At 43.9% G+C, this 11,787-nt stretch overlaps 1 protein-coding gene across 1 annotated transcript; it reads right to left on the reverse strand.

Moving 5' to 3' along the window:
- Nucleotides 1-3,768: 3,768 nt before the first annotated feature.
- On the reverse strand, nucleotides 3,769-10,067 carry LOC103296592 (T-cell surface glycoprotein CD1b-2-like). The gene is made up of 6 exons (XM_008153194.3): nucleotides 9,898-10,067; nucleotides 9,341-9,607; nucleotides 6,663-6,941; nucleotides 6,173-6,451; nucleotides 5,113-5,206; nucleotides 3,769-4,088 (listed from the first exon to the last, which is right to left on the reverse strand). The coding sequence occupies exons 1-6, from the start codon at nucleotides 9,956-9,958 to the stop codon at nucleotides 4,067-4,069; spliced, it is 1,002 nt and encodes a 333-aa protein (XP_008151416.2). The 5' UTR covers nucleotides 9,959-10,067; the 3' UTR covers nucleotides 3,769-4,066.
- Nucleotides 10,068-11,787: the final 1,720 nt, after the last annotated feature.

Raw genomic sequence — 11,787 nt, forward strand, 5'->3', positions numbered from 1 at the left:
TCTCTCCCTCTCCCTTCCTCTCGAAATCAATAAAAATATATTTTTTTAAAAAAGAAAAAAATTCAAAAGACTTCAAAGAGTCAAAGCAATTCTGAGGAAATAAAGAACAAAACCAGAGGTATCACACTCTCTTAGTTCAAATTATACTACAAAATAACAATAATCAAAACAGCATGGTATTGGCAGAAAAACAGACACACAGATCAATGGAATAAAATTGAGAGCCCAAAAATAAACCCATATGTATATGGGCAAATACTTTTTGAAAAGGGAGCCAAAATGTACAATGAAAAAAAAAAAAAAGAAGGCCTCTTCAATAAATGGTGCTGGGAAAATTGGAAAGCCACATACAAAAAATGAAACTAGATTACTGTTAGTCCTCATAAATACAAAAATAAACTCAAAATAGATTTTAAAAAAAACCAAAGACCTAAATATAAGACCAGAAACAATAAATTATATAGAAAAAAAACATAGGTACTACACTTAGAGTGGATTTTATGCATTTGACCCCAAAGGCAAGGGAAGCAAAGGCAAAAATATATGAATGGGAATTCGTCAAACTAAAAAACTTCTATCCAACAAAAGAAAATGGCAATAAAACAAAAAGAAACCAACCAAATGGGAGAAGATATTTGCAAACAACTCCAACAACAGGTTAAAATCCAAAATATATAAAGAACTCATTTGAAAGCAACAAATAAACAAACAAGAAAAACAAGCAAAGAAAAACTCATAAACACACACAGTAGTATGGTGGTCACGAGAGGGAAATGGGGGGAGGGTACTAAAGGATAAAGGAATTGAAATATCTGGTTATGGAAGACACTATGCAATATATAGATGATGCATTATGGAATTGTACACTTGAAACCTATATAATTTTATTAACCAATGTAAATTGAAACAAATTTAATTTAAGTAAATAACAACTGGCAATAATAATAATATTATTACAGAAGAAACTATCAAAGTCAAGAGTTAATTTCTGAAATTTTTATAAAATTATTAAATGCCACCCTGGCCAGTGTAGCTCAATTGATTGGAGAATGATCCTGTGTACCAAAGGGTCATGGGTTCAATTCCCAGACAGGGCACATATCCGGGTTGCAGGTTCAATCCCCATATGGGGCACATACTGGAGGCAACCAATCAATGTTTCTGTCTCACATAGATGTCTCTCTCTCTCTCTCTCTCTCTCTCTCTCTCTCTCTCCTTCTCTCTCTGTCCCTCTCCCGTCCTCTCTCTCTCTCTCTCTAACCAATAAAAATTCTTTTAAAAATATTGTTAAGTGCCTGTCAAGATTAGAAAGAGAAAGAACAAATGAGAGAGAACAAATTTCCAAGATCTTATAAAAGGGACATAACTATGAACCCTGCAGACATTAGCATGATAATAATAAAATATGCACAGAGCCAACAAAAGTGGACATTTGAAAAACTTGGACAAATTCTTGAAAAAACAATACAACTTACCAAAGATGACACAATAAGAAATACAAAATTGGAATAAAGGTATATTTATTTATTTGTTAATTAGCTGCAAAATTTACTCCATCTCAGAAAGAATTCCCCACACACAACTGAATTTTTCATAGAGATGACATGAAAGTATACATAGAAAATCCAAGAAGATCTACAGATAAAATATTAAACTTAAGATGTTAATTTAACATGGATACTGGGAACAAAGTCTAAATATTTTAGATATTAGCAAAAAAAACCCAGGAACACATACACATGCACACACACTCACACACACACAAAAAAAGAAGTTGAAAAGCCCTTGTATTTTCAGATTGAAACTGTTTCTAAAAGTCATTCATCCAGAGGACATAGTTAAAATCATGGGTAAATTAAGGTTCTCCAAGGTGAGGACATCTAAAGGAAAATCATAAGTTCAAGAAACCACCTTTGAGAGATGATGATGTGGCGGAGTTAGGGAAAATAATAAAAGCAAAGAAAACAGAGAAAAATATGAAGACTATTGCAAGATGAAGACATCAGATGGCAAAGAAATACCAGATTTGTCAAGCAATTTGAAGTTCCAACTCAATTGGTTTAAAAGGAAAACTGAAACTTGGGTTTACATAACTGAAATATCCAGAGGTAGGTCAGTCTCCACGTACAGTTTGATTTTATTTTTGACTTTGTCAATTCCTCATTCTGTTTTATTTGTGAACTTTATTCCTGAGTCAGCTTTTCCTATGGAACAAGATTCTGTCGCAATTCCGACCTTGGATGGTGGCATATCATGCAGACAAAGAAAGAAGCCTTCCTTTCTCACCCACCGAATATACTCTGTAGGCTTCAGTTGGATTGGACCGAATTAGGTCACACACACACTATGCACCAATTATTCCAACTAAGCCTGCTCTCATCTGGGGTCAAACTTTCCCCCTAGGGGACACTTGGCAGTATCTGAAGATGTATTTGGTTGTCGACACTGGGAAGGTGCTACTGGCATCTAGAGAGTAGAAATACTGCTAAGAATCCTGGCGTGTGCAGGACAACCCTCCATAACGAAGAATTATCTGGCCCAGAATGTCAACAGTACAAAAGTTGAGAAATCTTTAGACAAGGGGTTCTCAAACTTAAATGTATATCAGAATAATCAAAAAGGCTTGTTAAAACACAGATTTTTAGTTTCCATTTTCTGATTTTTTTATTTATTTAATAGGTCTAGAGAGAGGCCTGAAAATTTCATTTTTAACAAACGCATAGGCACTACTGCTGGTGGTAACTCACAGCCCACATTCCCAGAAACACATTAATTCAGGCCCTAGATTGTAGCTGAGGGCACAGTCAAGCATACAACAACATGCCTACTCTTTCGGGTGGGGTGGAGTTGAATGCATTCTGGAGAAGTAACCTGCTCTTCTAATCGAGAGAGGAGAAAACTGTATTTTCAGCCATTTTTACCCTTCCCAAATCCTGTCCTAACGTTTCCATGTGGGGGAACTGCTTCCAGTACCCCTAACTACTCCTAAAGTTCTGCTTGCTCTGGCTTCCTCTTTAAGTATCTTATCTAGAAAAAAGATACTCAAGTTCTCTCCACTTGCCTCCTGCTGCTGTTTTAATCAAATGAATTTGGATTTTTGTTTTAATGGTGTTTCTAGAAAACTATGTAATAAGCAAAAAAATGAATAAGTGTAAATGTAAATCAAAGATCAAACTGAATTGATATCCCACAGACCTCGAAGTCCCTGAAGGCTAGAAAAGCCCTCTTGATTTTCACCTGACCATTTAACAGCCTCTTGCACTATCACCCCTCACACGCCCTACCTCTCATTCGTCCTCACTGAAAAATGAGGAGCAGGATCCTATTCTGATGAATCTTGGTGGGCAAACTCTGGTATGGGCACACGTGGTTTTCTCCAGAGGGGTTCAGGCCAGAAACAAGGAGAACGTGATCTTAATAAGAGGAAAATCTAGAATATCAACTAAAAATAATAAAAAGAGATTTAATACCAGTAAGCTACTGAATATCATAACTTAGCCTAGCCTACCTTAAACATGCTCAAAACACATACATATGCCTACCCTTGGGCAAAATCATCTAACGCAATAAACACATTGTAGAGTATCGATTGTTTATCCTCCTGATCTCGTGGCTGCCTGGGAGCTAGGCTCGCTGCCACTGCCCCGTGTCACAAGAGAGTATCATACACATATTACTGGCCCAGGAAAAAAAAGCAAACTTCAAGTACCATTTCTACTAAATGTGTGTTGCTTTCACACCACTACAAAGTAAAAAGAATGTAAGTCGAGGACCATCTGTACTTTATTTTATTTATTCCAAGATACATCCTTTCTCACATCTCATATTTATTAAACCTGGATGGAGCCTACTATTGATACTATCATATAATAAATTCAGAGTTCTTAACGATTTTTCTGTCAGTGTCTAAATGATGATATATCTCACAACCTATGGGAACCCTGAGTTGATCAAATATGATAATTCTTTGATTAAAGATGATGAGATTGACTCCTGGGCTGACAACTTGAACTTCTTGTCTTCTGAGTCCTTATTCCAAACAGGTACAAGGAGACATGATAACATCTCACGGGATATTCTGATATGACCTGTTAAGAACACAAGCAATTTTAGCCCTATATATGAGATATTTGCACACCTATTTCATAGCAGCATTATGCGCAACAACCAAGAGGTAGAATCAACCCAAGTGTCCACTGAATGGATAAACAAACATATTACATAAATGCAGTGGAATATTATTCAGCCTTCCCCAAAAAGGAAAGAAATTCTGACACATGCTACAACCCGGAAGAACCATGAGTACATTATGCTAAATGAAATAATCCAGTCATGAAAAGGCAAATATTCATGATTCCACTTATATGAGGTGTCTAAAGTAGTCAAATTTATGTAGACAAAAAGTAGAATGTTGGGTGTCTGGGCCTAGATGGCCAGGAGATACCAAGATGTTGTTCCAAGGGTGTAGAGTTTTAGTTTTTCTAGATAAAAAAGAGTTCTAGAGATTGGTGGCACAAAAATGGGAGTGTAATTACTATTACTAAACTATGCATTTAAAAATAACTAAGATAATAAGTTTTGTGTCATGTATATTTTACCACAATTAAAAAATAGATTTACATTAAAAAGATGGGAATTTAGGAGAAAGTGCAAAAAGTCTTGTGGAAAGATTGAGGCTAATCCTATATAATAAAAGGCTAATATGCAAATTGACTGAACAGCAGAATGACCGGTCAGTATGACATGCACTGACCACCAGGAAGCAGACACTCAATGCAGGAGCTGCCCCCTGGTGTCAGTGCACTCCCACAGGGGGAGCGCCGCTCAGCAGAAGCCAGGCTCACGACTGGCAAGTGCGGAAGCAGTGGTGGGAATCTCTCCGCCTCCATGGCAGCGCTAAGGATGTCCGACTGATGGCTTAGGCCCACTCCCCATCAGTCAGACATCCCTCAAGGGCTCCTGGACTGTGAGAGGGCACCGGCCGGGCTGAGAGACCCCTCACCCCCTGAGTGCACAGATTTCATGCACTGGGCCTCTAGTGTAATATAAATAGATAAAATTGGTATGAAAGAGTGGGAGGGTGACAGAAAAGAAAGATTTTTTAAAACTTACCAGCGCCTCCAAAACCATAAAGCAAGACATATCAAAAGAATCAAGGTGGGCAATATCACTGCCAAAACTATCACAGTGAGGGAGGTAGAATTTCCTGGCAATGGGAGAAAACACACAGATGTCACTTCAAAGCCCATCCTCAGATCCTCCAGCCCTCCCTTTGCTGCCTGAGGGTCATCGTCATTCCTCTGCTTCTGATGTGTGGGCATGAACAACTCCCTCTCTCATATGTTCTGAAAATGTATCCATATCTATCTTCTTTCTCTTCTTGCCCCACTGTACCCAATACTATATAGGTCCATAATTCCTACCTATTTTACACCTTGGGTCAGCAATTTTCTATCTTTTTCATCTCATGGCACACATAAACAAATTACTAAAATTATGCAGCACCCCAAAAATATATATTTTTGCCAATCTGACCCCCCCCCCAAAAAATAGGTATAATTTTCATTCATTCACACTAGACAACTATTGTTGTGATGGCTATTGTCTTTTTTTATTATTATTAATCCTCATCTGAAGATATTTTTTCCATTGATTTTTAAAGAGAGTGGAAGGGAGGGAGGGAGGAGGAGAGAGAGAAACATTGATGTGAGAGAGACACATGGATCAGTTGCCTCCTGCACCTGCCCCAACTGGGGGGCAGGAGAGAGAGGGGGGCCTGGGATGAACCTGTAACCCAGGTATATGCCCTTGACCAGGAATCAAACCTGTGACCCTTCAGTGCATGGGCAGACACTCTAACCTCTGAACCATGCCAGCCAGTGTAACTGTGGTCATGTTTTATTTGACAACCTAAGGGATAAGAGGTCAAAGCCCCTGACTATATAGTCAGGTGTTCCATGTTTTACAAATTGCTGTGGCACACCAGTTGAAAACCACTGCCATAGGCCCTCTCTCATTCTCTCTCTCTCTCTCTCTCTCTCTCTCTCTCTCTCTCTCTCTCTCAGTTTTCCTCACTCTCCCCCCCCCTTTCTCTCTCTCTCATTAAATCTCACCACTTTGCTAGAGATTGTGTTTGAGGACCATCCCCTCCCAGTGGGGCCCTAGTTCTCACCCCAGTAAAGGACGATGTCCTGGCCTCCGAGGCTGCTGTGCCTCACTCGGCAGGTCAGGCCAGCTGCCTCCCCAGCCGCCACGTCCAGGGTCACTCGGAGATACCACGTCCCGTCAGCATTGGGCAGGAAGTCCCCTTGCTGAGTGCCCGGCAGCTCCTGCTGCCCCCGCATCCACATCACCCACACAGGCTTGGGGTAGAATCCTAAGACGTGGCACACCAGCAGCAGTCGGCCAGGACCAGGAGGGGGGCCACTGGACAGCCAGGCCTTGGGTTTCACTGGGGCAGGAAGGAGCAGGGACAGTGTCAAATTATGACTCTCATCTAGAACACAGGGACTCAGAAACCCACAGGTTTGGACAGCAACCCCTTCCGCTCCTCAGGAAACCAAATAATTTACTGAGTAAGCCCCTCTCTTCTACCTCCTACTGGAATGTAGAATGGTGGTGGGAAGTGCAGCAGGGAACTCTTGGAGAGAGAGAGGACTAACCTTGCCTTTGCAGCTCTGCCTTCCCTGCTTCGAGGACGCTCCAGAGAAACCGGGGGCAGGTGTGGTAGAGGAGCTTCTGGATGATGTCAGCGATGCCTTGGTACTGAGAGGAGAGTGTGCAGAACCACTGGGCGCGGCTGCCGCCCTCCGCAGCAGGCACACATGTCCCATTCCTGATGCTCACGAAATCCACTCCCCCTAAGGCTCCCCGCAGGAAGCTGACTGTGGCCTTCCCCTCACGCAGCTCGCAGCCTGCTGTGCCCTGGATCTCAAAGGGATCTGGATAGGAGAGAAACAGAGAAAAATCCATTTACAAGCAAACAAGGAGGAAAGGGCCTAGACTCTAGGATGATAGGCCTAGAGTCTAGGCCCTCTCTCCATCCCTTTCCTCCTTGTTTTTGTTTGGATGGGGAGAAAGGTCCGAGGTGTAAGATGATGAGCCAACAACCAATTCAAGACAGTCATCTGCAGCATAACCACTCTCCAGCCAACAACAAACCACATATATGAGGGTGGTCCCATCCTATCTAATAATAGAGTAATATGCAAATTAACCATCACTCCACGACAAAAACGGCGGCCCCAATAGCCACAAGATGGCGGCGCCCAGTCCGCTCAGCTCCGCTGCTGGAGTGTCCAGCCTGTCGGCAGGAGCAGCGAAGCTGGATCCGCCTCCGGAGGGGTTTTTGATCTGCCCCCAGACACGGCAGTCAGAGCCTGGACAGCAGGGCATGGAGGCTTCGGCAGCAGCGGGGAAGCCCCAGGCCCTGCAAACAGAGCCTGGACAGCAGGGCATGGAGGCTTCCTTAATGTGTCAGTGTCCTCAAAGCCCCCAGGCCTGGCAGACAGAGCACACTGCAGGGCATTGGGGCTTCCTTCACATGGCGCATGGGGAGGCCGACAGAAAGCAGAGAGCAGGGCATGGGGGCTTCATCTCCATGGCTGCAGCAAAACCTCTAGGCCCGCAGAGAGCAGAGAACCACGGGGAGTGGGCCTAAGCCATCAGTAGGATATCCCCTGAGAGCTCCTGGATTGTAGAGGGTGCAGGTTGGGCTGAGGGACCCCCGTGCATGAATTTCGTGCACCGGGCCTCTAGTAAGATTATAATGGAGCTGAAATTTTCCTATTGCCTAGTGACGTCGGAGCCATCATACCATCCTAGCACAATGCAGTGCTCATGTGTTTTACACAAACTGTGTTGCTGTTTGTGTAAAAGTATAGCAACGCAGTATGTACAGTACATAATACTTGATAACGATAATAAATGTTACTGGTTTCTGTATTTATTATACTACTAGAGGCCTGGTGCACAAAATTTGTGCAAGGGGCTCGGTCCCCACCGCTGTGGCTGCCGCCTCTGCCTCAGCCCCCACCACCATGGCTTCATCCAGAAGGTCATCCAGACTAATTAGCATATTATGCTTTTATTATTATAGATTGACTAGAGGTCCGGTGCACAAAATTCGTGCACTCAGAGGGGCAGGGCTGTCCTTCAGCCCAGCCTGCACCCTCTCGTAGTCCGGGAGCCCCGCGATTGATAGCCCCACAGAGGGAGGCCCCGCCCACCACAGCCGGCTGGTTAGCCTGGGCCTCCCTCTGCGGGGTGATCATGGGGCAATGGCAAGGCCCCCCGACCAATCGCATCGCACCCACTTTGGTGGTGGCCAGGACCCAGGAGGAACCTAGAGGTCAGCAGTTCAGCCCGCTCACCAGCCCCCGCCCACCCGAGCCTGCTGCACGTGCAGCCTGGCGTTCGGTCATCCATTCAGTCATTTTGGACATTACGGACCCTGGCTCTTTATATATTAGGATTGTTATTTTAGAGTGTGCTTTTTCTCTTTATAAGAAAAGGAAGTCTGATGTAACACAGTATGCCCTGTTATACCAGCAACAGCCTCAGACGTCTCATGTTACCACATCTCTCGATTGCATCATTTTCTCTAGTGCTTGGTTTAATCTCATATTTTTTGTACAGTAATGTGTTGTACAGAACTGTGGCCTAGAAATAACCGCATATACCATATAGCCTAGGTGTGTGGTGGGCTATCTCCTCTAGGTTTGTGTAAGTGCAGTCTGTGATGTTCACACAAGAATGAAATGGTCAGAACCTATGCATTGTTAAGAACCTAGCGCATTTCTCAGAACCCATCCCCGTTGCTAAGTGGAGTCTGACTGTATTCATAGACTTTTCAGAGAAGTACACAGGTCCCAAACAGTGGAGAAGGGCTGTGGTAATGACATACGGGAGGGAGGGGAGCAGTGTGAGGGGAACTGTGAGGAACAGGGTGATGAAGTCAGGAGACAACATTCCAGAAGGAATGGGAGCATTACATTGAGAGGAGGGATCCAGCAGGAAGGAGACGCTTGAGGAGATGGATTGAAGAAAGAAGGAACTCACACTTTAGTTTGCTCAGGCACAGAGTAGAAAGGTGAGGGGGAAAAAAATTTAAAAAATTAAACATAAACAAACCAGGTGATGGCCCCAAAGGGGGATCTTTATCAGACAAGGGTGCAGGGAACAGGAAGAAGCTGCAATCGTTTGTGGACATATGGAGTCTAGGGGAAGGCAAGTCTAGAGACATTGGATAAACTGGGAAGAAGGAGAGAAAGCCCTGGGGGTGTGGTGCCTAAACCAGAGAGAGAACTCACTGATACTCTCTGCAGAGAACGGCACTCACATGTCAGCTGGAACTCACTGACGTGATCCTGTACCACCCGGATGAATCCGATCAAATACACCCGGAACAGCTCCACCAGCTCAGTCACCTCCTCGTCACTCAAGTTGCCCTTGGACCAAGGCTTCAGGAAGATGGCCGAGCCCGACTCACTGTCCCAGCCGTGGATCTGCACGTCGCCCAGCCAGCCGGAGCCCTGGTTCTGTGCCCAGGTGCTGTTGGCAAAGGACGATATCTGGTTGAGGTGGAAAGTGGTTGGCCCCTGGAAAGCTGTGGGTAGTGGAAGGATAAGAAAAGTGAAAAAAAAAGAAAGAGGAAAACAGGAGGAAATGGGGGGAGGAGGGGAAATGAAAACCAGAAAGGTCCAGAGAAAAAGAACCCAGAATCTGAACAACAAAAATGCCTAAGACATTTGCCTGTGCCAGGGCCTCGGGCTCCATCCCCAACCCTAGAATGGAAGAAGAGGCTGGAGACAGAGGGCCCAGACACCTACAATTTGTACAGCATGCTTTTCCCCAGACCCCGACCCCCACGCTGGGAGAGGCCGGAGCTACTCTTACCCGGCTCGCTGTCACCACCTGGGACGAGAACCGCGAGCAACAGAAGTGACAAAGGCAGCATTTCCCTGGCAGACAGAACTTCTGACTCTCAGAGCTGGCGTTTGATCTCTGAACTCAGCAAACCGTTTTCTCAGCGCTCCGTAGCGTCTTCCTCTTTCTTCCAACTGACAAATCTCTGCCTCGTCCACATTGCACATCAGAGAAGAGCTGTGCCTCCCACCGCCTGGCCCTCCCACTCTGCTCTCATTTCCACTCCAGCCCTGACTTCCAGATTGTTTTCTTGTCTCCTTGGCTCCCAGCGGTTGTTCCTCGCCTCAGCTTTCTCATGCTACCTTGAGAAAGCCCCCATATGATGTTGAAAAGTTATTTTACCTCTTCCACCCTTTCTTGTAACATCGGTTACATCAGAAGGTAATGGTAAACAATTGTCTGCTTTAACCTAGGAATATTCTTTTGATTTATCCACCCAACTCTGCCTTCCTCCTCACGGCCCTCTCTTCTCTGGTGCTCTATCCCAACATTCTCAATGGCTCTTTTTATTTTATTTTTTAAATCTGATCCCCTTTTCTGATCTTCCTAAAGCCATATTCGTGTGTGTGTGTGTGTGTGTGTGTGTGTGTGTGTGTGTGTGTGAGAGAGAGAGAGAGAGAGAGAGAAAGAGAGAGAGATAGAGAAAGAGAGAGAGAGAGAGAGAGAGAGAGAGTAATTTACAAAAGACAAAGCATTTAAAACATTTGCCCGGCCCTGGCCGGGTGGCTCAGTTGGTTGGAGCATCTTCCCATACCCCAGAAGGTTGCAGGTTTGACTCCTGGTCAGGGGGCATACCTAAGTAGCAGGTTTGACCCCCTGTCGGGGCACGTATGGGAGGCAACTGAGTGATGTTTCTCTCCCACATTAATGTTTCTCTGTCTTCCTCTCTCTCTAAAGTCAATAAGAAAACATATCCCCAGGTGAGAATTAAAAACAGCAATAATAAAAATAAAATAAAACATTTGTCCTGACTATAGTACTGCAGACCCAACTTCCAAAATCAAATAAGATAAATATTGTAGCTTATCATACAAGCAAAATTATCTTATACCATAGCGATTTTATGAGAAAAATTACATTGGCTACTGGCATATGACCTTCTTTACAGTAACTTTCTGACCTGTGAAAGTTTGAGTAACAAATTATTCTGAGACAAGCAGAACTTCGGAAGTTATGCTACATGCAGCTTCAGGCTAAGTCAGAAACAACTTCTTTTTTGTCTATTAGTTTGTTTTTTCTGTAATCCCTTCACCTCTCTCACTCAGCCCTGCCTAACCTCCTCCTCTCTGATAGCTTTCAGTCTATTCTTTTTATCTGAGTTTGTTTCTAACTTTTGGTTGTTGTTCATTAGATTCCACATGTAAGTGAAATCATATGGTATTTGTCTTTCTCTGACTGGCTTATTTCACTTAGCATAATACTTTCCAGATCCATCCATGCTGTTGCAAAAGGTAAGATTTCCTTCTTTTTTATGGCCTAGTAGTACTGCATTGTGTAAATGTACCACAGCTTTTTTATCCACTCATCTACTGATGGGCACTTGTACTGCTTCCAAATCTTGGTTATTGTGAATAATGCTGCAATGAACATAGAGGTGCATACATACTTCCAATTTTTTTTATTTCTTTGGATATACACTGAGTGGCCAGATTATGATGATCTCTGAAAGCATAATAATCTGGCCACTCAGTGTATATCCTATATAATAAAAGGCTAATATGCAAATTGTCCCCTCGACCAGGAGTTCATCCAGCAGGCAGGCCGGCCAACCACCCATGTCCCCTCCCCCTGGCCAGGCTGACCGGACCCCACCCATGCACGAATTCATGCACTGGGCCTCTAATACACACACACATTTAT

This window comes from Eptesicus fuscus, chromosome 22 (genome assembly GCF_027574615.1).
Source record: "Eptesicus fuscus isolate TK198812 chromosome 22, DD_ASM_mEF_20220401, whole genome shotgun sequence".
In the NCBI taxonomy this organism is placed as follows: domain Eukaryota; kingdom Metazoa; phylum Chordata; class Mammalia; order Chiroptera; family Vespertilionidae; genus Eptesicus; species Eptesicus fuscus.

What these genes read in the sequence shown, in the direction of transcription:
- LOC103296592 (XM_008153194.3), bottom strand. Translation starts at nt 9,958, where the DNA reads ATGCTGCCTTTGTCACTTCTGTTGCTCGCGGTTCTCGTCCCAGGTGGT. An exon ending in AGGTGGTGACAGCGAGCCGG is followed by an intron (nt 9,608 to 9,897) that starts GTAAGAGTAGCT and finishes CACTACCCACAG; the next exon opens with CTTTCCAGGGGCCAACCACT. An exon ending in TTATGGTTTTGGAGGCGCTG is followed by an intron (nt 4,089 to 5,112) that starts GTAAGTTTTAAA and finishes TGTTCTTAACAG; the next exon opens with GTCATATCAGAATATCCCGT.